We start from the raw sequence: 26,628 nt of genomic DNA, 5'->3' as shown, positions 1-26,628 counted from the left end.
TTAGTTAGAAAAAGACTAAAACTTTCTAAAAACACTGGAACAGACAAGAGCAAAGTGGGGATGTTTGGTCATAATGCACAGAAACATATTTGGAGAAAACCAAACACAGCATATCAGCACAAACACCTCATGTTAAATGTGAAGCACGGCGGTGGAGAGGTCATGATTTGGGCTGTTTCTGTAGCCACAGGACCGGGACACCTTGCAACCATTGATTCAACTATGTATGAACTGTGTATATCAAAATGTTCTCAAGTCAAATATGAGGCCATCAGGTCAGCCACTAAAGCTTGGCCCAAAACGTATCATGCAATAGGGCAATGATCCAGAACACAGCAGCAAGTCTCCAAAAGAATGACTAAGAAGGAAAATAATTAAGGTGTTGCAATGTTCAAGTCAAAGTCCAGACCTCAACCTGATTGAAATGCTGTGATGGGAGTTTAAGACAGCTGCAAACCTCAGTGAACTGAAGAACAGTGGGCCAAAAGTCCCTCACAAAGATGTGAGCGACTGATAAAGTCAAACAGAGAATGATTACGTCACGTTATTGCTGCTGAAGGTGGTTGTACAAGCAAATGAATCACGCGGTGCACTTGAGTTTTTCACATGACTATATATCAGGGACAGTCTCAAACCAAACTGCAAATCATAGTGAGAAATCCAAGTTGGCTCTCAGATCACTGAATAAATGTCCTACTCGAGGATCAGGTCTATTAAAGCCCGACTCATAAGTATTTTGAGTGCAAATCAAGTTAAGCCTCAGCCTCGTCCTAGCAAATCTCCAGGAAAAAACACCTGCCTGGATTATCACAACCCTTCAAAATCTACCGCTGGGTTCTGCGACACGCATGTTTTGAAATTAAAAGGGGAACAGTGAAGTACATGGTCAATCATAATTTATTCTTATGCTAAAATGTACAGCATTTTAAGTGACTGACAAAAAGGAGAAAAGTCATAAATACAAGAATGTCATTCTGTCCGATTTGTGTGCACATAGCCAGGTATTTCCCCCCGTTCTTACCAGCAACTCTGTACAGGTAGAAAGATTACAAAAGAGCAATATAAACAAAAACACAAGTACAAGTTGCGTTTTACATGCAATCCATTAGCTTAGTTTGGTCTATTCACAGGATCTATTCTTCTACACTTCGGTAAAATATAAATCCAACATTTTATAAAGATAGAAAACAAATCTACAGATGGAATGAAAACGTAGCTTTAAAGGCATTATGTAAAATATCGACTTTGGACTAAATTTATATTTTCTTTATTGTTATTCATCATTATAATCATTTAGTTCTTTTTTTTTTTTTAAATTCTGCCACACTTCTGGACATTTCGAAATGTTTTAGAATTTTTCAGGGTAAAAACACTGAGATATGCTTTGTTACTTTGACAGAAATCAGTCTGCTTTATTAAACAGAAAGCTGCCTCAAGGAGATCTGTTACAAAAGACTTCAGAATTATACATACATAGCAATAAAACCTCTCAAACCAAACAGAAAACAAGACTAAGTTTACATATTTTTTTTTTTACATTATTAGAATTAACAAAATATAGTTTTTCATCTTTCTCCCCATAGAGGGAAACCTAGTAAAGGCCAGATATTTTTAAAATGGCTTGCTATTAAGCACAACACTTGTACAGTACTACTCAATGCACTGTCACTAACAGAGACTGAAGCATGCTAGTTGTCACTTTACAAAATAAGTACAATAATTTAAATATACAAAGGCATGAGTATAGTACAAACTAACTGTCAGCACTGTTAGACAGGTACACTGAACAGGTTCAAACAGCCACTATCTCCACCTGTAGCAGGCACGTTAAATGGCTTCATTTGAGGCTGCTACACAAGACCACTGATGAAATCTCTACCTGTGAGCTCTGAACCCGCCTGGTCTAAAGACACATCAGAGACACTAACACTAATTAAATAGATTTTCATCATAATGATGTAAGGCTTCCCATCTGGAGGAACAAAAAATACTTTTCAAACATTAACTTCAAAGTTTACTCACTGATGAAATTTTTTGCATTCTTTCCAAGTGCTGCTGCTTCTGCTGGTTTTTCTAATAAGTCATTAACAATAACAACAACAAGAAAAAAGAAAAAAAAAAAAAGGAAAAATGAAGACATACACACACACACACACACACACACACACACACACACACACAAAAAGAAATAAAGAAAAAAGGGAAAAGGCCAAATCAGTGCATCTTTTAACAGCAAAATGCACACGAGGAGAAGCAGCTCAGTCCTGCGGACAGTTACCGCCTGATGAAAGGCCCTTTCAGGGACTGCTTGGATATGCCTGTGTCCATGTAGCCATGGTGCCCAGCTGGAGTGTACACCATGTTGCCATGTGGTGGAGCCTGCATGGGCTGCTGGGGGTATGGCTGTGTTCCCATCATGCCCATCTGCATAGAGTACTGGGGTGACTGGTTCATATAGGCATGGTTGCCATGGTAGCCACTGTTCATCATGGGCTGGCTCATGCTGTAGCCGTTCATGGCGTTGAGGGAGGGCATGTTCATGGAGTTGACGTTGTAGGCTGGTGCCGGCATGATGTTCATGCTCATGTTCATGCGTGGCATGGCGGTCAGCGTCCTGGATGGCGCCTGCATGGCGACAGCCTGTGGCGGCCGGGGGTACATCTGCTGCTGGTGGTGCGACAGCGAGGCCGACTTGGAGCGTGCAGAGATGTGATTTTTGGAGGCCATCTGAGGCTGGATCCGCTGCGAGTGCGGGATGCCCATGTTGCGCTGTAGCATCATGGGTGGCGGTGAGCTGAGATTCGGGGACGGGGTCACGGTGGCCTGCACCTGTGGGTTGGGGACTCGATGTGGCGTCTGGGACAAGGATACCAGGCTAGAGTGCTGCGATGATAATGAGGGGGTGTTGGCGTATGATGTGATGGGGTGTGAGGCCGAGTGGTTGAAAGGCAGCGAGTGAGGGTGCTCTATGAATGTGTTGGTAAATTGTTGCAATTTGGCGAGACTAAGGCCAGAGGACTGAGAATAGTGCCCGCTGCCATACTCCCCCTGGTGGTTGATCCTCTCATAGAGGGTAAAGTTTCGGTTGTCAGATTCAGGGATGTCTGCCAGCTGCATGGTGGTGGCGAAATTGGTGGGTATGGCGCACTGAGTCATAGACTGCTGCTGGCTGTGCTGACCGTGCTGATTGTGAAGGCTATGCTGAGCATGCGGATTGTGCTGGCTGAGCTGATTGTGCTGCAGGTGATGATTGTGGTGGTGGCTATGCTGGTTGTGGGGATTGTGTTGAGTGTGCTGGGTAAGCTGATTGTGTGGACCGTGCTGATTGTGTTGGGTGTGCTGATTGTGTGGGCCGTGCCTGCTGTGGGAGGTGTGTTGATTGTGTTGGCTGCGCTGGCTGTGTTGACTGTGCTGGTTGTGCTGGCTGTTGCTCGGAGGCCTCTCAACCACGACGCAGCCCTGCGGTGACTTGACGTTGCAGTGCGGCGGTGAGCTCAGGCTGTTCTGCTGGATCATCCCGCAGCTGCCGGGGTTAACGGCAGCCATTTGTTGGCTCACGGCGCAGCTGCTCTGGGGCAGGCCGCTAGGGGGGATGCTGCCGTATGAGCAGCTGTTCTGGCCCATGGTGGAGTCGTAGCTGCTGGGGTTCTCGTAGTTCTCTGTCGTACTCTCAATGCTGCCCAGATCGCTGAAGCCACTGTCCACCACCTGCTGCGAGTGATCCGACACCGACGGTACATCCATCATGGGACTTGTCTCCATATTATGGAGCGACGGCACTGAGATGGCACTGTGGTCAGGGCTGATCTGCGTGTAGCCACTGTCCAGGATGGAGACAGCTGGGCTGTTAACTGAGCGTACTGATTGGCTGGGATGGGAGTGCGCAGAGGAAAGGGGGCTGCTGTGATCTGACTGAGGACAGTCGTCCAGCGAGGTGATCTGGGGGCTCTGGCTCACATGGGCATACGTTTGCAGGTTCCTGCAGGGCTCCTGGCTCTCCACGCAGTCCTGGAAAACATTCTCCCGCTCAGTCTCCTGCGTCAGGGACTGAACAGCTTGGGCTGTCTCTGAGTCAATCTCTGTGCAGACTGGGGGATCCTCCCTCAGCATGGGATTGAGTATTGGCCTCTCTGCAGGCGGAAGAGGCAGGTGGTGTTCTGGACAAGGACTATGCAAACTCTCTTCCTCTGACTCAGAGTCTGCAGGATTATCAGAGTCTACAGCTGCTTTTGAAGTGACTGCTGCTGCTTCAGGTGCCGGTGTTGCTTCTGATGGTTCTGCCGGCGCACTATCCTGGATGCTTTCTGTAGCAGTAGCTGGTTCCGCTTCACTACAGAGTACTGTAGAAACCTGCTGACTCAACTCAGAGTCATTGTCTTCTTTTGCATCTAAAAAAGTTGGCATGCATTTGGGTAAGTCTTTTGAACTCTCTTCCAGGTCTTCTGTATTATTCTCTGGCCCTGCTGTCTTGCTGTGGCGGTCATCTTCATCATCTGCATCCTGATCCTCTATTTGGGCTCTTTGCTCGCCCTCCTCATTTTCCTCATTCTCATTCTCTAGCGATACAGCACCCTCTGTGCTGTGCACTACATCTTTGGCTGGGGATTTCTGCTCATGTTGGACCTCCTGCTGGTCATCTTCAGGTGGTTCTGGTGAATCAGCTGCATCAACTTGCCTTGGGGACACTGCGCCAGGAGAGGCAGCTGGGGAGCACACCAGAGAAGCTACCGGTGATGCTTCTGGAGAGCTCGACTTGTGGGAGCCATGGTCAGCAGGACTTGGGGGCTCAGAGGGGAACCTGTCCAGCATTATATTGGGACTTGCCGAGCCTCTGCCTGCCTTGCTGCCCTCATCGACACGGACGCCATCCTGGTGCGGCCCATCCTTTGCTTCCTCAGTATGAATGTGGTGCTGCTCTGCCTCCATTGGAGTTTCAGGGGGTGTGTAGAGGTTCAGCTTAAAGCCCATCTTTCTTTCGTTCTTTAGCTTCCATTTAGGAGGTCCACGTTTCACTCCTTTGGGCCAGCCTTTCTTCCGTTTCACTGGACGGGGTTTGCTGGGTCTCTTAGAGAGAAGATCAGCTCCTACAGATCAAAACAATGCAACACTTTACTGGTTTGCCATGACATAGGCATAGAAGTGTAGAGAAATAACATAAGAAATATAAAGTTTAGTTGTTTTTTGGTTTTTTGTAAACAGCAGTCATAGCTCAAGTACCTTCATTCCAGTGTTCGAGATTGTCTTTTTGCACATTTTTCTCCAGCCTTGGGCGACCTCTTCGTCGTTTTATCGGTGCAGCTGGTGTCTTGTCCTTGTGTGCCTCCTCCTCATCTTCTTCATCCATCTCACCGACTCTAAAAGTGCGCTCCAGAAGGGGCATGGGACGCTCATCCTCCGAGTTGTCGAATGGCTCGTTCAGCACCTCTGTCGTCTCTGAGATGGTTTCTGTCGTTACGCTGCTGTTTATCCGCTTTCTTTTACGCCCTCTCTTCTTCAGAACCAGGGTTCTCTGAAATACAAACATGAGAAGAACCAATGAAAACAAACCTCAATCAAAGCAGATTGGTTTTTGTTAATGCTGGAAAGTGGGGCAGTAGTGGATGACCTCCATGATGGTACAGCTTTTAAACCCATACAGGATTCTGTGCTAAATGCAAAATGTTAAAACCACAGCTCAAGACTAAATGTTTGAGCAATGCAGGCTGGTGTGGAAACCCACAAATGAGAAAGGCAGAGTAAGCAGAAACCACAGTCTATATTTTACATTCTCCAGTTGTTTCCCACCGACTGCCTCAGACTGTAACCGCTCTTCCCTCCGAAATCCTTCATAAGAAAAATGCGAAATGAATACAGTAACTAATGCACCAAATAAACCCCATCAACCACTGTCATTCTTTTCTGGTTTCCATAGTGTTTTAGTTGAAAAGGTCTCCCCTGACATCATGCAGCCAGTTGTAATATTATCTCCAGCACAAGGGGGCAGTGCCATATAGACGGAACAGATGTGAGGAGCACAGTGGAGGGCAGTAAATTAACCATGACCACTGACAATAGTACAAGGTTTAGCCTGCACAGTCTCGACACCAGCAGTGAAAACACAATCTATTATCTACAGCTGCAGGCACACAGGGAGGCTCGAGATGACAGGAGGAAGCCACTGAACCCTACACTGAATTCATGAATATTTATCAAACCTTTCCATCTCAACCACAACATGCTCTTTAATGAAGGAAAACATCTAGACATACACTCAATCCCACTTTGTCCTAGAAGCAAACTCCACAGTGGCACACACAAACACTGACAGTCACCTTTCTCTTGGCTGCAAGCATTGCATGGGCTTTTGTCAAGATGGGTGGTGAGCCATCTGAGTCGTCGTCATCGTCGTCAGCTTCCTCATCGCTCACTTCCTCAGTCAGCTGGATGCGCCTGGTCCAGGGCGGTGCGGGCCTTCGTTCGTAGGTCCTGTAGGGAACCTTACAGTGGACCTTCGTGAGAGGTTGCCTACTACTGTGAGTCATCATGTAGCCCTCTCTCTCCTCCTTCTCCCAGCAACTGGCCTGCTCCTTCAGCCGCTCAGCCTGGTAATTAAAAAGACAAGATGCATTATCTCTGGGAAAGGCGCACGCACGGATCCAACATCTGAGCAACGACGCTAATGGGAAAGCAAGAGATTGGAATTAACATCATGACAAATGAATCACTGCAGGTTTCTCCTGATAATAAGAGCAGCGTCATGATTGGATGTCTGCCCGTCATGAAGGAAACGTTCCTGTTAAGCGACCGTGGAAAGATTGCATTTCATGGAATATTCAGTACTATCAATTATGCAGTGAACTGATTTAGAGCAATTTTGCACAACATTAGATGCCTGCTGACAGTGAGAATGCCTTTCCCATTAATGGCCTCTATTTGAACTCCCAAGCTAATCAAACAAACATTTACTAACAGCATTGCAGGCAAGCAGAAACAAATAACTAGTGTTTCTTGAACAAAGGAACCTACATCCATCTCTGCTTCCCTCTCCTCCTCAGACAGGACAGCGTTCAGAGTGGTGGAAGGTGTCCAACGCAGGGCGTCTGGATCCACCTCGATCTGACGTGGGTTCGCCCTGAGCTTCTCCATGTGTCGCTGAATCAGTCGTTCCCTTCTGATCAGCACGATCCTATTTCGCGAAGAGGAAAGCACATTACTCTACATCCATAACAAAAGGTAACAGAGGGTGAAGTGTGGTTAAATACGAGCGTTAAAGTAGCGCTCATTGGTGCAGCAGGTGCTTCGTGTCCTTGGGGGTGCTTAACCTGACTTACTTCTGTCAATATTCGGCGGCATTAATGGATATGGTGTTAAAAATACCCGCTGGCCTGGATAAGTCAGACAGCAGAAGCAGCAGCGGCAGCGCAAGTTGAAGGAGACTGTGGCTCTGAAACTGACCTGCCATCCTGTCTGTCAATCATGCCAAGCTGCTGGAGAGTAGCGGCGATGTCATGTGGACACATCCCAGTGGCCCTGCTTATTCCTTTAACACTGATGTGTTTATCTGGGTGCTTATAAAGGTGCTCCAGTATGACACTTTTCCAATATGCCAGGTAGGATAAGCGACCCAGATCTGACAGCGGCTTCTCTGGGGATCCAGCTTGTCCTTCTTGCCTGGTGAGAAGGTAACCTAAAAAGACACGATTCAAACAAAAACAAAATGCTTTAGTCGAGCTGCAGGCAGCGGCTGGGTTATTTCGGATTGTAATCCAATCCCTGCGCCTCCCCCCTTCCCTCTGTATTCATGTAAAGATGTGACGCCAAACCCTAGTTGGGATTCACCTTCAAATAGTGCAAAAGGGAGAGAAGCTTTCCACTCCTTCAACCTCCGTCAGAAGGTATGACACATGCCAGCAAGGGCAACAAAGGAGGTTGAAAGAGGAAACAAAGCGACAGAGCGAAACAGAGAAGCAGCTGGATGTCATTGCTCACAGGAGACTGCACTTAGGAGAGATAACGCACAAGGAAAAAATACTAATATGGATCTGTGTGTAATTAGTTTTATAGCAGCCCTGTCAAGGGTCATCCATTATGAGCGGCATGAAATTAATTAATGCCTTTTAATGTGCACCCACTACTGAGAACCAAACAAGCTAACCTAATCACAAAACAGGGAACACATAATATTCCAGTAATCATGACAATATTCATTACTAAAGCTAAGTACAGCAGCTTGTGATAAATACACTTAGAGATGAATATTCCAATAAGTTAATTGAAAAAGTCGTTTTTCATTTTGTGTCATTTCACAAGTATATTATCATTAATAAAGCAAAACAAAAGCGCTACTCTGAGACCTGTGAAGTATGATTTGAAAGAGAACGCTTTACACACACTAATGCTCTGCTGTGAGAGCTACCTGAGACAAAGTGTTCCTCTAATACAATCCAATATAACAGAAAATCTTAATCTAAACAACTTCCAGCTCCAAAGCTACATTTTCCAATAAAGCCTTCAAAGAGCTCAGAACTCAGCTGTGTTCAATCTCCCTTAATCCCTGTCTTTGTTATCAGCACACTCTCAATATCACAGATCCTCTCGCATCTCTGTCTCAATGGTTCCCAAAGTGAACAGGAAATCAAATGCTCCATTACCGCCTGCCCACCCCTGCACTCGCTCCTTTTTTTCCTTGTCTTCCACGGTCGGCACGGAGACAACCCTTGAAAAATAATAAAATGCCTATAATGACAAAAAAATGCCTGCCTAAACACAAAAATCCACTCAAGGCAGCAACTGTTTTCATAAGTGGACTGTGGGCTTTAAATATTGTATGTGTTGCATTTACTAGACTTAAAACAAAAAACCAGCATCCACGGCTCATCAGAAGTCAAGGAGAGAGAATTTGGTGTGTGTGTGTGTGTGTGTGTGTGTGTGTGTGTGTGTGTCTGTGTGTGGGGGGGGGGGGCTCTTCAGGCAATGCTTAGGTGAAAACTACTGGCCATCAAATTAATACTGCAGCCAGAATGTTATGTTTCCCACTCCTAATCTTCTGTGATTGCCTAAGCACTGTACATGAATGCTCTTGATTAGACACCCTTGAAAAGCCTTAACAAAATAACAGCACCTTGCCATAAGCTACAAAACTCTGCCTTTAATCTGAAACTGTTTGTAAAGACCAATAATAAAAACCAAGTGTGGTGGTCTAAAAAGGCATTAAGGAACTTACTGAAATCAATAAGGAACCTTCCAAATCCTTGCCTTTGGTACTGAGGCATGATCATTATGCAGGAGACATTGTACTTCTGCTGGCAAAGCTTTTCCTGGGGGAAGGAGAAACAGATCAAGTATGTCAGAGCTCTGCTGAAGCTGGCAATTTACTGCACCTGCCATTGTCCTTGTCTAAAGCTGTGCACATGCACATGCACATCAAATACACAAACCGAGATGTTTCACTAAAAAGTATCGCCGTGTGAGAATTACGGCTGCAACTGACATTTGAATTTTTATAACATTAGATATTCCAAGATGATCAATTTACGGTCATATAAAACTGAGAAAGCAGAAAATTTCCCCACATTTGAACCACTGTGAGGAAGAAAATCCACATCACTAAATAGACAAACTACTGTGAGGTCTCAGTATCAGCATTCACAAATGATGTGCGGTATTCCTTCATTTCCCATGAAATCACTCCGTAATTCTTACCTTGGAGAAATAGCCCACAAGATGACAGCCTTTCTCATCATTCTTTGTAAGTATGTAGAAGAGGAAAGGCTCCACATCATAATACAAGGTCTTGTGATCCAGGAAAAGCTTGGCTAACAGGCAGAGGTTTTGGCAGAATAGTTTGCTGACATTTCCATCAACCTAAACACGGAATAAAAAGAGCAAGAGGACACTGTTCAAACAGTTCCCATTCCCCCACCCTCCCAGAGCCCATTCAGTGGGATCTCATGCAGCATACAGTTATTGCTTTATTGCTGTAAAGGGAAGCTGACCTCAAATACGGAGAGGTTGTCCTTTCTGTAGATTTCATTGGCTGGCGGGTGGAACCAGCCACACTTCTTTGTGTGTCTCTGGAGGATGTTTTTGCTTCTCATGTACTTCAGACAGAACTCGCATATATAAAGCTTTTGTAATCTGGTGAAGACAAAAACGAGAGCTGAGGTTTGTACTTCAGCATGAGAGGCTTTATAACAGGACACTGAAATAAACTCGGCACCAGCAACAAAAGAAATTGGCATTATCTGGTGCAAAAAATATTACTTACCTTGAATATTCAGGTGGGTAAGGTGATGAGTACCAGGTCTGGATCTCATACTTCCCAAATTCAATGACAGCGGGGCATCGAACGGAGTCTGTGTTCATCAGTGATGAACGAGATCCGGTTCTCTGTAAAAAGATTTAACAAAGACACACTGATAAATATAGTGACCCAGATAATTCAGCATTACAGTTCCTCGTGTCAAGAACTCTGTCGAGACGAGATTGTGGTTCATGGTTCTCGTGAGAAATGAAAGATACATCTGCCCAAAATCAGTCGCACAAATAAGATAAGCTTTACCATGCTGACACCCCAGTTACCGATTGAGCCAGTGGTTTCCGTTTCTTTTTTTTTCTTTCAAATGACTATTTTTACTCAGCATTTCTGCATATTCTCTGATGTCTATATGGTTTTCTGAGTCTATAAACAAACTATGTTATATTTGAGCCCTTGATCTTTTTAACCAAAGTTAGTACCTTTTAAATTCGTAAGTATTAGTGAAATAAGCTTTTTTGCTTATTAAGACCCATGCATTCCAGACGTATAGTATATCTATCTGTTTAAATTAAGAGTGAAACTCCAGAGTCATGCTTCAGGGTCTTAGAAAAACAAAATGTTCTGTGGAAAGACAAACAGTTTGACTGAGGCCAAATTGTACCCTCAGTCAAAGATAAACAGTCTGAAGAAGGCGGAGAATTTAACCTATACGAATGTTTTGTTAGCCTGCTCAGTTATGCCCTGCTGCACGGGCCTACAGACCGGACAGTGGTGTTTTACTGTTACAGCCAACACATTTCAAAAGGTGCAGTTTTTAGGGTGAACGTTCTCCAGTTAGCATTGCACAAGTTTCCTTACAGCTCGGAAAGTGAAGGGTAGACAAGTCACTTTCTTCCATGCAAACTATGGGCAACCTGCTAGCAACCAAAACATGCAAGGAGCCTTTGGTGCAGCACCCTCTTTGCAACCGATTTCATATGGACACTGCCAGCAACCTTAATTAATAACTCCCAAACCGGTCAGGAAATACACTTTTCCGGAGGGTCTCTAGGCTTGTATGTCTGAAGTGTTAGTCTAAAAATGCTGACAAATGTTCACCTCCAAGAAGTGCAAAATGACACAAAAAAGTCAAAAAGAAGACTTTCTTTTACATGGGTTATTGTTTCATGTATTCTTGGCTTGTATTTAGCTTTTTTATTGGCAAGAGTTTACCAATTAGGCAATGAACACAATTGGATTAGAAGTTGGCTCCTTTTATATTACAATATACTCAAGAGAGCTGAATAAAACTGACATGACATATTATCACTGAAAGACCTTCTTTGTGTATATAATCCCACTTTGGTTCTCCTTTCAGTTTTCTTGCAAGCACGTAAAATGAGCAAAAGATTTATAGCGTTTTCCTACCTGAGCAGCGAGTTCCTGGATTCGTGTGAAGGTCTCGATGTCCTCCTCTGTGACGTGGTCTCTGGACATGGCCGCAAAGTCTGCCTGGGTCTCCTGCTTCACGTGCAGCTCCCCGTTGTGGCCTGTTAGAGGAACAATAGCACGACATCAACACATCAGGCGGCACATCAACAGCGCCCCGTTTGAAGCAGCCGTGGAATAATCTCATAAATGCATTCTATGCAAATGTGCTTATACTGTGAGCACTGCTGCTGAGCCTGTTTGAGGCTGTGTCTCAGAGGAATTTCATAATGTATCATCTTTGCATGTTTATATGAAAATCCCTAATGTAATGAAGTGAAACTAAATCACTAATTGCGTAACCGCTTTCATGTGCTTAGTCATCCACCAAGACAGTTTCCCATGAATTAAGAAGCAGATGCAGTGAAGGGAGCGAGTGTCGACATGAAAAGCAACTGATGCTGGAAAGCAGGCAGTAATTTTATGAAAGACATCAACACCATGACTTAACCACCAAAACAAAAACCCATTACAAGTGGAAGTGATGCATCATTAACATATTTATGGAAATGTGCTGGAGGAGTAACGAGTGTTTGTGCGGGATATTGTTTAGAACTTCTTGAAACATACATCCGTTTGGTTTTTTTCCCCCTACAGGTCTTTCTTTTTTTTTTAAGCTGTGACTTCACTCCTGAAGACAGTGAAATGTAAGGGTTACTGCACTTAGGCCATAATCATCATGTCAGCTCTGAGTCAGCTTGGGTGGGTGAATCACTGGTTCGTAATGACCGCTGGAAGTGAGGTTGAGAGGAGACAGTGATTTCAAGAGTGAGGGTGGGATGAGGAAGAGGGCGATGGGACTACAGTCTCTACTAGGTAGTGATCACAATGGGCGCACTACTGCAGACGGTCGAAGACAGAGCAAGGAGCAACATGAGGGAGTTAGTGGGCCATGCACTATGACAAAAGCCAACGGGCGAGAGGATGGAAGCCACGTATACTCCGCAGTCAAGTCAAAACGCAACGAAATTGTGTTAATAAACTAAAAGAATTTAAATTAGGAGGAAGATTAGTAGTCTGTTAGAGTGCTGAGGGTGCCTTCTCAAAGAAAAGATAAGCTCTAGTCTGGAAAAAAATAACTGCGAGTGTCAAGCTTTTAAAAAATGAAAGTAAAAAATAAAGAAGAAGCTTAGAGGTGTGGAGACGCAGGTCTTGGTTGGAATTTCGAGCCTTGCTTACCATGATTATTCTCAGGCTTAATTCTTCCGTCAGTCAAGTCTCCCTTTCCTGGTGAGAGGGCTCCCTTCTGAGGGCTCCCTTTATACCTCAGCCTGCCTAGTGTCCTGCGCTTTTTAAAGAAAGGGTTACGTTTGAAATGACTGACCATCTTAAACGGGTGTCCTCTGGGTCGGCCTGGCCCAGCAGTTGTGGAGTCTAACCTATTTTTATTAAACTCGCTCTTTCCAAGGCGCTGGGGCCCCGTTTTGGACGTATGGGGGGAGTACTGCTTATGGGGCAGGGGCTTAGGTGGCGCATAGGAAGGTAGTCGCTTTTTCCGTGACTGTCCCTGAGTAGTAAAAATGTGAGAGAGTCCGTCAAAAAGTCCCTTAAGTTGGCTGCTATTGCAGAGACTACTCAGGGAAGGAACACTAGACTGGCTGGAAGAGCTCTGGGGAGAGTTAGCAGAAGTGGAGCTGCTGGACACCTGCGAGGGGGGGCTAAGTCCGGGCAATGTGGAAGCAGGAGGAAGTGCAGAGGATGAGGGGGTTATCTTTTGAGAGGCATCAGCAGCAAAGGCAAACAGCTCTGGTGGCTTGGACAGTTTGGGTGGACCCTTTTCTCTAGAGCTTAACTGTTTGGCGGGCGACTCTATGGCTACAGCTCGCATGTGACGGCCCACGGGGGAAGGAGTAAAGAATTTCGAAAGCCCATCGATAAGCCCTTTAATTTTCTTGTTAACAGTGAGTGTAGCTGGGGTGGAGGTGGGCGTGAGGAGGGGAGTGGTGGAGGGAGTGGAAGTGGTGAATTGGGTGGCGTCGACCGCACAACAAGGGTCTGCAACAGCAAATCTGTCTCGGGCGTCCTTCACAGATGCAGCATGACCAGATGAAGGTGTGGAACAGACGGTAATCTTTTGACCCCTACCAGGTGACCCCCTTCCTCCCAGTGCTACCATGGAGCCGTCACCACTGGTTACAGACCTGCCGGGACAAGAACAGCAAAGTAAATGTAGATCTCACTGCTGACACATGAATGTAACCAAAAACATCAACTCAGACGTGTAATTATGTCATTAACGTTTTGAGGCACAAATCATTCTCAGAAATGTAATGTCGTTAACAGTAATATTTATACAAAGCCTAAAGTCTTGCTTCATATTTCCTGTTCAGAGTTATCTGCGAGATTCTTAGTTAGACACAATAATTTTTGTTTTCTCTACCCTGACACCAGGAGCTCATATTCCCAGGCACAGGATGAATAAAATGCTCACAGCATGATGTAAGTTGTGGACATCTATTCATTTTCACACATAAAAATGTCTGTTTATATAATTATAACCCGTATAACCATCTATATAATTTAACTGTTACTGTTGTTGCTGTAACATACAGCAGAAATGCCCCCACGCGGCATCAATAAAGGGCATTCAAACTATTATTAGCACTGCTACTGACTGAAAATAGCATTTAAATAGAAATATTGTAATGATAGAGGGGCTGCACAAATCATCTTACATTCACTTTTTAAACATTTTTATATCAAGATATATTTTCAAATCAAGATATAAAATACATCTGCACATCTTGCCTGAATACACAAGAGAGTGAAAATACTAAACCTTCTGTAGTTTTAAGGGGCTTGCTACAGCCCAGAGCGAACACACCGTCCAGCTATAGACTGTTTAAAAAGATGGAAGTAGCCACACACATGTCAGCCATCACTGTGAGCAGACGCTCATAGGGGAAGTGAGCCATCAGTTCTAAGGTAGCCCTACCTTAAAGCATACTCAGGTTTGTTCTCCTTTTTGACACTAATCACGAGCATTATTTACAAAAATAACTTCAACTATGTTGTACTTAGTATGACAGAAACCACAAATTCATTAGGAAAGTGGTTCCAGAGGTCACAGAACAAGGGTGCAGAAAGGTCATTTTTGAGTAGATGAGTCTCCTCCCGCTGGCTATTAGAAAAACAAGACTTGGTAGCAACGACCATCTTTTATAAAGGCTATATATATATATAAAGTCTACGGATCTCCTTTATCCAATAACAACACTTAAGTGCTGTTTACACGTGAATTTACCAATATTAATTCTATGTAATGCATAGAAGTGATCTGTATTTGTTTTCCATTTTTGGGTGTTCTTATTCTCTGTGGAGGCTAAATGTATTATAGCTTATGTTTAAATTTATAGTTAATCAGGTCAGGAACTTAAACCAGAGTCAAGCTATAAACTGTAATGCATGCATGTTTGCAAAGGACCATGGATCGTTTACTATAAAAATGGCAATTTGACTTCTCTACAGAAATGTTGCCATGTATTGAGATCTTACCAGCAGATGCACTATTATTACACCAAACAATTAACCTTGAGTATAATGTAACTGCTGTTAGTTAGATTACAGCACACTTACATTCTTTGTTTGAGCTTATTTCTGGGCCTTCCGATTGGCTTTGCATATCGACGTTTGATCTGATCGGCTTTCTTGTGCAGCAGTTTCTTCCCGTTCTCCTTCGGCCTGCAGACTTGGCAGATCCAGGTTCCTGGAGGGTGTCCAAACAGAGAGAGTACCGTTTGGGTGGGTTCATCAATTCAGAGGACATACAGTACATTCATTTGAAACATTTCCTTTAATAGGAAGAGCTGGCGAGATTCCCACCAGCTCACAATGACAATCAATTACTCAGCACAAAGCGAAAATCCATAAGAAAAACATTGGGTCAGTTCTCCGTTTGGAAAAATAGACTTTGCGTCAGCTTGTTGAGCTCAGCTATGTGACTCGTATGAATTGCCTGCCAAATATCCTACTACAGTACGTGCACCATCATTACAAGCCTCAATGTAGGGTCAGTACTGTAATCCAGAGATAGCAAATCTCCCCAGGGAAGCTGGAATAATTTGATATGCATGCAAAGCTCCTAATAAGCCACCGCTGCTTCTCTGTGTGCTGAGTGACAGCCCCAAACGGCCTTCTGTGAAGAAAAGGCTTTGAATTGACAGCAGAGGGGGGAAAACAGAGAAGCCAGACAGTATAAACACCTCACCTTTTGGCATTCTTGAAAGCGGCGGATCGCAGCATTCCATGTGAAAGCCCCGATCACATGAATCGCAGAACAGCATCTCATCCTGAAAGGGAACAGCAGGCATGTGTAAAGGATGTCCCAGTTGCATACATGTAACACCCCCGTCATTTAAAGTCTTTCTTTTTTTGAAAAATAAGCCCAATTGTGCACAAGAGAGGCTTTACAAATCTCAACAAATCCTCAGGGATGCACAAAATGGGATCTACCTTCAAGCCAACAACACTGAAAATGGTGTGTGTTAAGATGCATGTGTAATACTCACAGCGTTTTTCCCCTGTATTCGACAGGAGCTGCAGGTTTTGCATTCAATACACTGCCACCGTAATCTCTTCACATTTGAGGTTAATTCAGTGGAAAACTTCAGACATGATGGATGTCCTTTAGGAGCAATAAAAAATGCATATTAGCACAGGACATTTTACCACCGCTGGCGCTGTCACCGAGCCAGAGACAAGGTTTTTCATTTGTCAACACAGTCAGGTTAAACATTAACATATTACATCACTAAAAAACAATGCTGGGCCTGTGCCTGTATGTCCACAACACTTTTCCTCCTGGCACAAGTTGTGTCTAAAAACAGTATGATCAAACATCTGAGCCACTAATTACAGATAATTTGATCTTAATGAGGCAGAAACAGTAGCAGCACTCATTCTAATGGAAGCTGATCCATGAAAGTCATGTAAAAGCTTGCCTCTTCTCTCACCCGGCTCCCTCTCATGGTTGTAAAACAGCTGTTTTACAGTGAGAGCACAATTTGTGTACACTACGAGTGGTTAATGAAAACCACCTCGACGCTACTTAGTCAAATTTGAGCTATAAAAATGTCACCAGGAGAACAATTCCTTACGGCATTTAAAATAATTGTTCAAACATAAATGACTCCTAGGCAGAGGTAATTTTATGGGGGGTTAGCAGTTTTGTCTGGAACAAAAGAACACTAAAGGAAATGCCAACAATCTGCAGCGGGGAAAGGTTGATCTTTGATCTGCTATAACTGGAGTGGCTCTATAAAATAATTTGAAGTGAGCGAAAATGACTTGGGTGATTTCAGATTGTAATGGTCACTTGGAGCATCTGCCCTTCTGAGGCTTGCAAGTAATTTGGATCCCTCCAGCCACTCAATTTGCAGATTGTTCTTCCAATAAATCCCTTAAAGGGAAGAGAAAAATATGGTGAAAGAATATGAAATCTGCCTAACCGATGCAGAAAACTGCTACCGCCAAGGTTGGATGACTTGAATATATACTGAACACTGTGAGATGACAGAAATTTGTTGGCATTTCTTTAATACTGCTGATGTAATTAGTTTATATCAGGCAATGTGTCTGCTTAATGCCCCACTCTACCCCCGAATAATCTATTTATGTCTATATATTCACACTCTTGGAGCGTGACTTCTACCCATTAGGTTTTGACTGCTCAACAGTTGTTCTGTGTATCAGGTACAACATGGTAGGAGGGTTAGCCCTTTAAAGCTGAGTACACAGTGTGTGTGTGTCTTTTTTTATTGATCTTGTACAATGTGTTAACTTGCTTTACACATTTTAATTGGCCTTCCTCCACGGCCAGAACCTGCTCGCACGCTATGGGTCAATCAACCTGCCACAATGTAAAAGCTCACTGTGAGCGCAAACACCCAGGTAATAAAGTTTATTCAAATAGGATTAGCTGTGTATTCAGTGTTGACAAGAAAGAAGGAGAAAGAGTCACTCACACACACAGACAGAAAGTGGTAATTCTGCACTATTCTGCAGCCAAAACTGACACCGCTGCCTTTAAATGGTAAATTTAGGTCAAGTAGGATTTATTATACTTGAGAAATAAACAAGTTAATGTATCACAAAGGAGCGTTACTGAAAAGAAGATGTTTATGTTTTTGTTGGGATACTGATAATATGCCAAAATAATGCAAGAACATGTTTTTGAAAACATCGAGCACTACTGAGTCGTGATACGAAAACACAGGCACATACTAAACTGTGAATTTTAACACCATTAAATGTGCAAAATGTTTGACTGATGATAGAAATCTAGCTTAGTTTGCACAACATTTCAAACACAACATTTCATACATATAGCATAAATATGACATCATGTTATACGCCAGTGCAGAGATTTTAACCACATTTCTGACCTATGTCCACATATACGCTGACACTGTTGCTTCTGAGCTAACATACCAGCAGTTTAGTCTTGTTTACAGTATGTTATGGCTCGTGGGAACATGCAGTAAAGTGAAGCGTTACACAAGGTGACTTACCACTGCTCCCACAGTCTGCACAGGACAGCAGCTCTTCTGGCCGCTTGTCCCGATTTGACTCTTTCGTTCCGAGACAGAAACTGCATATTGGGATGGGGTCGACCCGGAGCTGGTGTGGGAACACAAGCAAAGACAAACTGATTAAGGGACAGAATGACAGACTGTGTGTGCAGCGCTGAAATCTTTGATCCAGATTTTGAGATAACTATTCATGTATTGCTGGTTAACATGAAAAGTGCGGATTCAATGAAACTCCCATGAAAATATCAGCGGGAAGAAGCAGCTTAGAGAATGGGAAAAAAATAAAAGAGTGGAGTTCTCACAGACTAGAAATGAATAATAAATGAATCTTATCCTCAGAGATATGCTGCATCTGAGATCCACCTCTTTTATCCATTACATCTGAATGGGTAAGTGATCTTAGTAATCATAGTTTAAGGGCTTAATCCAATTCTTAAAGCTTGCACTCCAGTCTGAAAGGATTAACCAGCATGTAATCAAATTACCTCAATAATAAAACATGCTCTCATTGTTACTGCCATGATCCACAGTAAATGTTGCAAGTCTCAGAACAAACGCTCATTTAAGGGCTTACGGTTAAGTTCAGAAGAAGTAAAATATGAGCTCAAGGTTTAAGAGGATTTCCCCATTGATCACTCAGAATGAAGAGAGGCCGACTTCAGAGAGAGCGCGAGAGCTGGGAAGACTTTGTGTCATTACTTCATACAAAGCCAGTCAAAGTCTAATGAATCTTAGGCTGAAATCAAGACCAGACTTAACTGAGATGGCTGCAGTATGGCTTTCACAAGTCTCCCTTTAAATGTGAGATCATACATAAAAGCCTCTTACAGAAGCAACAAACAAACTGCGGTTTCCTTCTCAGCTCGAGAGGAAGTTCTTAACGGAAAATAACACTCGCAGGGTGTGACCGTAAATAACCCACCTCATCATCAGTTTACACACTAAGGCCTCACCAATTGACTGGAGCCTTGGAGGGCCCTCTAGGGATGGCCATAATTAGTTCCTGGTTTCTATGACGCAGATCATCATCCTGACCATAACCCAATTTGCATCTTTCAAATTTCTGCTGGCACTGACCTCCCTCTGACCCTCATTTGAATCGGGGGAGGTGTTGTTTTTCCTTTTCCATTCGTCAACAAAACACAAAAACAGCAGCATCCCTTCAACCCGTCACTCCACTCCAAATGAACCCCAGAGGGAAAGTGAAGCAAGGATGCAATGGCAATCTGGTCATTGTTCCTGGCTGTATCAATTACTTGCTACGGCGAGGGGAAGCAGTTTACTGCCACATCAATGATTACTCTATTTTCCAACCTGCCAGGTCAATATTTGAAAGCGGGCTGGCATTAGAAGCAGACTGCTGCTCACACAGCTGTGATTATGGACATAAAACCACAAAAAAATCTATGTGATGAGCTTTGTGATGACTCTACAATACTCACAATAAAACACATCTCACCCAGACAAAAGGCAGCAAGTTCAAGAAGGGCAGACAACATTGCCTTCACAGTCCAAATGCACATAATGATCTCAATGATTTTTGTACGCAAAAGGGACAAAATAACAATAAGATCAACAAACAATCAGGAGCAGAGTCACAGAGGGTGGATAACCTTATATGCTGTTCAAACCTTCTGCTTCTGACGGGCAACCAATCAGAAAAAAGCTGGTGTGAAGGGGGCAAAAGACAGATAGAAAATGGCTTATTAGAGTCGATATAATATAAATAAAGATTATTATCAACGCATAAACAACGCAAAGCTACTGTAGTACAGTCCAAGAATTAAAATATAGAGCTGAAATTACCATTACAGGTCACCTATAAGAACAAAATGTTATAATGAATATCTCTGGTGTAAAGGCAAAAGCTGAATTTTTAGAACTTGTTGTGGACGTTTTGCTTAATTTTCTGTCATTTCCAAAATGTTGTTGCTTTTAAAGCCCTGTGTTTTGTTAACTCGACTGTGCAAAATCTGCCAGCTAAGGCTTCATCAAAGTTGAATTGAGACTTGCTTCAAGCAGACAAAAGGGGAAAAACATTAGCAGTCGTCCTTGATCACCGATCAACGAAGTCTGTATTATCACTGCTAACAGATGCAGACAACAGGATTTGAGAACAGAGCCTTGGTGTTAGGAATACTTTGGGTTATGCCTTGTTGTTTAGGTACACGAAGTGCACTGTGTGACACTTTCATTATAGGTTAACAGACAACTATAAATATGATTTCCGCTAAAGCGATAAAGACTGATAATGACAGTGCTAATGTGCAACCTGTGTACGCCGCTGATGAAATGCTCCAAGCACAGTGATGTGAAGTTGTTTAAAATAATAAGTCTTAATAAGGCTCCATAACACAGTCTCCACTGACTCAGCTATGAAGGCTGGATTAATTTCCATTAGGAATATTCTTGTGTCTGGTGATTAAAAACCAATAGCAATTTGAAATCTGTACAAGAGAAAAATGCAAAATAAATAAAGAAAGAAAGAAACGCAGCTGAAGAGATGCTGATGATTTACTTGGGGATTCTAAATTAAGTACATTACAGGAAATTATGCTGCTTCAAAAGAGCAGGCTGTCCTGAGTGAGGGGGTGGGGTCCTATTAGAACAGTGCTGGTAGAGAGAAAGAGAGAGAGAGCTCAAGTGGTTGCATAACACAGCAGGAAAAAAACTCTCATTCCTTGCCTTTGTTCCTGCCAGAGTCTCTTCAGAATCTAATAAACTCTAAACCAAGACTGCTCTTTTTTACCTCAAAGTATCTCTTATTCTCAGCACACACACTCAACTACTGAGCAGGCAGAGCTGTCTCATCCTTTGAAGTGAACAGCAAACCTGGACCCGGCGAGGTGATGTCATCAGGCCGCGAGCAATAGGTTGAAATGTTCCAAATGGAAAACAGCAGGCCTTCCTCAGCTATGAGAACCACTGCAGGACACTGTGTCTCTAAACACTTCTCAGTTTCACTTTTGGCCTCACCACAGACACAGTCACAGTTGTGGCTGCAGTATCAAGGTGTCGCTTCCTGATTATTCACTGTGAAACTGGTGAAGAGCAGAGTGACATCTCTATAGCCTGATGCTGCTTGCTACTTCAGCTGCATAACTTGTGCATAAACTAGACCGCATTTCATCTTGATAAGCCTCAACACATGATATGCAAAAAGCCTTGACAACACACTAACTAGATGACTACACACTGCACTTTAGGTCACGCAGTGAAAACCATTTTCCATCAAGCACTCTTCCCACTCTTTGACAGTGTCTTAAAATTGCAAAGCAAGAACAAAAGTGCTGTCATCTTGCAGACATTTGTCAGCAGCGTGTGTTATTGTTAAACACCAGTAACAAAGACACAATCTCTGCAAACTATAAACCACCCTGTGGATGTCGAAAGTTTGTTTATATGGTGTTATTTCCTCTCTGGGGCATCTCAGTTTGCACCAAGTTCATAACAGCTGCATGCAGTCGGGAGAATATTCAGTCTTACTTTCTCAACACATGCTCATTCACGTGCAAATTACCAATAATCTATCATAATTTTGTTCACCAACTCACAAGAACGCCAGCCACATCCTTTAAGGTCATTAGGCTAGAGTTACATAACCTGTGGGAAGCCTACAGCAGACTGCCTACCACACAGTCAGCATGACTTTCTGATTATCCAAGCTCTCTTATTATGGAGACCAACAGCAACACAATCCCAAAGGGACGCACTCTAGATGGCGTTGTTTCAGACCTGCCCAGCTTTAAGTCCCAAAGATTAAGACAACAATCATAAAAGTCCTACTCTTAAGTGGCCTGAACTTTCAACCTTCCCAACTGCTGAAGGTTTCAAATAAATGCCACTGCTGAAGAACCCAAAAAAAGCTGTGGCACATGTCAGAGCTTGACAAGAAGATCAAAAACAATAAGACATCAACAACAGCAGGAATATGTTTCTACTTTTAGGAATGTCTCCTTTTGGGTTAACAGCAGCATTAGGCAAAGAAAAGCTCAGAATGACACATGAATCAACACGACTGAAGTAAGATCAAGAAGGAGTAACAATGCAGAGGCCGAGGAGTGTGTACCTGGTCTCGCTCGTGGGGGAGGAGTGTCACAGATGACAGGACCAAGGTGGAAGCACTTGGACACCTGGAGCTCCTTCCCTCTACGCTTCCATGGCTGAGCTTATACCTCGGACCATTTTTTGACAACCTGCCAGTGTTAACTGCTCGCTTAGCAGCCAGCCGCAACCTCTGCCGGAAAGCGGGGTTATCAACAATGTCTGAGAGGTCATCCTGGTTCCTCAGATACCTCTCGATGTTCTTTAGCGAGGAGCCATGGGTATCATCCAGGCCTTCGATGGCCCTCCTAAGCATTTTATTCCAATCAATATGGCGCAGATCGCTCGAATTCCATATAGATTCCTTTGATGGCACAGGTGCATTTGCAGGCAAGATTGATCCAACTCTTCCGGGATGTCCTGGGTCCTTGTAGGAGGCGCTTCCTTTATTTGTAACCTTGAGGATAGAGCCATCGTGAACACTTAATTCCAACTGCTCAAGGACGGTCTTCTTGTCCAGTCCATGTGACGTTGCCACCGCATGGCAAATTCTCTCCTCTGAGGGCCTCTGCTTTTGCCTTTTGATTTTCTGTATTGCTTCAAGAATCCACTCAGTGTAAAGAGGGTTTGCAAGTTTTACCATGGTTGAACAATTAGCCTCACAAAAATGAGATCCATAAAGATTCCCCCTTTCTGCTGCTGAAAACTGGGTACATCCACATCCTTAGTAAGATCAAGAAGTTATGTTCCACAACCGCATCCGCTCACTATTTCTTCTCAATCCTGGGTATCTCACATTGAACTTCAACAAAAGTTGGCACTAGTAAATTCCACAATGGTAGTCACCAGCTGACCAGGAGCTGAGTTTATTAAAATTCCAGATTAAATCTAAAAGAAAAACAGAAAAAAGAAAAAACAACAAATAGTCAGATCACCTTTTATTTCTCCTTATTCACATTCTGTAAACTATCTGATGGCACATCGGGTATGAAAGCTAAGCCAGAGGAATGCAGGACTTTTTAAGATGTGCTAAAACATGAGAAACAGATGGATAAAAACAGATGCAGGCGCTGTCATGGCTGCTAAAGAAATCAGAGTGACTTAATCCATAGTCTGACACTTTAATCCACACACCAAACCAGATGTCCATTTCAAAAGAGACTCTTTTTTTCCCTTCTTCTAAAAGTAGTAAGTTTTCACACTATGACAGGCAGCTAGAAACTTCTACCGACTTCTGGGAAAGTGTACACAGTCACCTCGAAAGAAACACATTTTCGGTTTCAGAGTCCCTTTCGCATTTGGAAAAAAACAGAGGCAACCTTAGGAGTTAACATTTATTTCTGCTGCACGTAAATATCACACACAAACTGGCTAAAAACACACATATTACAGTCAAAAAGAGGAAATCATACGTAAAAGTTTAACCGTTAGTTGTCCGCACGAGACTTTTTTTGACAGCTCCACGTCCGCGGCGACGAAACTGATCAGCGCGAGCTTTAATGACACACGTAATAATCAATGCTCACTTCCTGACAGCTGCTGACAGGCGCTTCGGGGCACGTCCGCAGTCGCCACCGAGCCGTTTGACGACGGAAGAAAGCGGTGGTAAGACAAAAAAAACTACGTTAACACACCGAAGAGTTTGCGCTCCGCCGAGTTGAGCAGATAAATGACAGCGTTGCCAGCATTACTGATGTCACCTAAACAGTCGCCATTTTGTTACAATGTTGTAGTTTACATGAATCCGACATGACGCTGATTACAATCCAATGGAGTCTCATTAAAGCTTACCTACACTAATGTGCCCTCCCTAGCAACTTCAATATTGGCTGTAAAGACAAGATCCGATTTCTGGTTTGATAAAGCACATGTCAATCTTTATGTATGAGCTCACTCTAAGAGGCACGGCACTGGCTGTATGATCTGTCACTTCACTCAATTGACCCGCCTCTTAAGGTGCCTACAGTGACGAATTGATATCATTCACCTCCAGCACGCGTTACATCTGAACTTGCGGCTCCATACGTAGCGAAGGGTTATTATTAAGTTATAAATACACTATATCAGGCATTAAATAGTAAGTTGCAATTAAATGAGACGAATATTTAACCTCATTTACAAAGCGTTTAACACCGGCCCACCTTTACTCCGATTCCCTCCTTGAAACAGTTGGTTACACTTGAAAGTGATTTGGATCGTTTTAGACTTTAATTGGCTGTTTGTTAAATCTATCATTTGTTTGCATAAAACCTGCAAAGGCCCTCACTACTGGTTTAAAGTGGCACACATATCTCTATTTATTTATTTATTTATTTTTAAATAATTCCAGGTAGCATATGCAAGACTCCTGCAGGCATAAATGCATGCTATCGCCTTCTCCCCTCCTCCGTCCCTGCCTCCTTCTCTCTTTATCTTCCTCCCCTTTTTTATAATTTCCCCGAGAGGAGCCGTAATTCTCCCGATATTTAACATTTAAACTATTAAATTGAGAGGGGGGAAGATAAATATATATTCCGTTACGCGTTACGTTAAAAAAAAAGTAGGTTTTGCGCTCGCTCCACATCCGCCAGCAAAATTATATTAACGTCCCGTGTTGCGCCGTGCAACGATGGCATGACCTCTTTATCACCATTAACTATCAAATATCTCCAATGAGGACAAATAGTGAGCCCTGGAGGCGGGAGAGAGGGATGTGAGGGGGGGAGTAAAGATGTTCAGTAGGGAATACAAGTTAACACGGCTGCCGGGAGAGTGGCTCCTTCATCACCGCTTCTCAATTATGTATCGCTAGTTCTTTCGCTTCAAGTAGTGCTCCCCATCTCTCAGCTTCACCTCACATTTCTCACCTAAGCTATACACATATATATATTAGAAATGATACACAAGCCTCCTTTTTGATTTTTCGCAGTATTTTTCTTTCTCCACCCCCCCTTACACACTCACCACCACCACTGTTAAGATGTTATAGGCTGCACAGAACCGATCTCTAATCAGACGCCGCCGTGGGCGAGAAGGCACAACAAATTAACGGCAAGTTTCATGCAAGGATGAACATATAACTAGTAGGAAAGAGGTAAAAAAAAGAAAAGAAAGAGGGAGCGAGAGAGGGAGAGCGTGAGGGAGAGAGGGAGAGAGAGAGGGCACAGGCTACCGTAAATATTTGCTGGTAGTTTTACCTCTTCAAGTTTTTCCCCCCCTCGGATAGTCCTCTTCATTATCGGGGAAAACGTCGAAGGATAAAATGCGACGCGACATATCCGAGCGATTTTGCGGGATTTGATGTCCTGAAACGAAGGCTGAAAAGCTTGCGCCGAGACATGGAGAGGACCTGATAACAACTAATTGAAAGGTTAATCTACATAGCAGCCTGTGACAAAGTGGTACCCTCCCCCTTCTTCTTCTTCCACTGTAGACATCCCTACTTCAGTGTAGTGGAGCGGACCGTCGCCCCTTTAGTGCGCTCCTACAATGATATTGTCAATTTCACTTTTTTTTCCCTCCCCTCTCACCACCACCACCTCACCATCAACACGTCCAGCGATGAGCCAAGAGGAACATTTTTACACTTCCATGTTTTTTTTGTTTTGTTTGTGTGTGTGTGTGTGTGTGTGTGTGTGTGTGTGTGTGTGTGTGTGTGTGTGTATTAGCCACGGCTTGCTACGTGACATTTTGATGTCGTAACAGCCCCATTAACGCCAGCACCTCGTGGGCATTTAAAACTTCCAGTTGATGCGCTCTGATGTGGCTCATTTCAACACAAACACATAAATCCAGACTTTTTTTTATTATCATTATTCTAAATATACATATATACATATTACACATTTCTTGCATTGGCCAATACTATCCAGCGCCGCAAGGGATATCACACACTACCCCCCCATCCTAATCTGTTAATTAACTTCACCAAGCCCAAGGAAGAGCAATAGTTGTAAGCAATAATGTAGATCATTAAATTTTCAGTTTTTTTTTTTTTTTTTTTAGATTTGCGCTCGCCTCTCTCATTCACCAACTCTTTAGCAGCATTAGAAATGCCAGAAAGCTCATTTTTCAAGCAGTAATACGGGTGTAATTAGGGAGAGATAATTGGTAACTTCCCATCAGATTATGAACACATACAGTACTGTACAAGAAGCCTTTAAAAAGACTTTAACCAAGGAGGTGGTGGTGGTGGTGGGGGAGAAGAGCCACATTTGATGTGTAATTTGATTTGCATTCATTTAACACTTGTCTTGTCATTTTTGCCATTATGCTGCATCTTCATCAGACACGCTCTCCTCATTACCTCCATGACCTTGATGTTTTCTGTTGACCTGCAGATCACTCACCATCTTCCTCCCCGTGCAGTCC

The 26,628-nt window shown here is 43.4% G+C and overlaps 1 protein-coding gene across 7 annotated transcripts; it reads right to left on the bottom strand.

Moving 5' to 3' along the window:
- Nucleotides 1-890: 890 nt before the first annotated feature.
- Nucleotides 891-25,684, bottom strand: kat6b (K(lysine) acetyltransferase 6B). Of its 7 annotated transcripts, none has more exons than XM_080871977.1 (17): nucleotides 25,455-25,684; nucleotides 22,304-23,166; nucleotides 18,214-18,322; nucleotides 16,213-16,328; nucleotides 15,912-15,993; nucleotides 15,281-15,410; nucleotides 12,884-13,845; nucleotides 11,645-11,766; nucleotides 10,247-10,368; nucleotides 9,975-10,116; nucleotides 9,682-9,843; nucleotides 9,203-9,296; nucleotides 7,435-7,666; nucleotides 7,006-7,165; nucleotides 6,312-6,581; nucleotides 5,218-5,509; nucleotides 891-5,084 (listed from the first exon to the last, which is right to left on the bottom strand). In XM_080871977.1, exons 2-17 carry the CDS (start codon nucleotides 22,919-22,921, stop codon nucleotides 2,275-2,277), a joined length of 6,423 nt encoding a protein of 2,140 aa, XP_080728103.1. In that variant the 5' UTR covers nucleotides 22,922-23,166; nucleotides 25,455-25,684; the 3' UTR covers nucleotides 891-2,274. The 7 variants fall into 7 exon arrangements, with proteins under 7 accessions (XP_080728103.1, XP_080728109.1, XP_080728108.1 ...); XM_080871983.1 differs by having other exon boundaries at nucleotides 13,790-13,845; nucleotides 25,455-25,683; XM_080871982.1 differs by lacking the exon at nucleotides 25,455-25,684 and adding an exon at nucleotides 25,222-25,241.
- Nucleotides 25,685-26,628: the final 944 nt, after the last annotated feature.

Source organism: Rhamphochromis sp. 'chilingali', assembly GCF_963969265.1.
Source record: "Rhamphochromis sp. 'chilingali' genome assembly, chromosome: 22".
Taxonomy (NCBI): domain Eukaryota; kingdom Metazoa; phylum Chordata; class Actinopteri; order Cichliformes; family Cichlidae; genus Rhamphochromis; species Rhamphochromis sp. 'chilingali'.
Note: the sequence above shows the minus strand (reverse complement) of the source record. Positions and strands in the feature narration are given on the sequence as shown.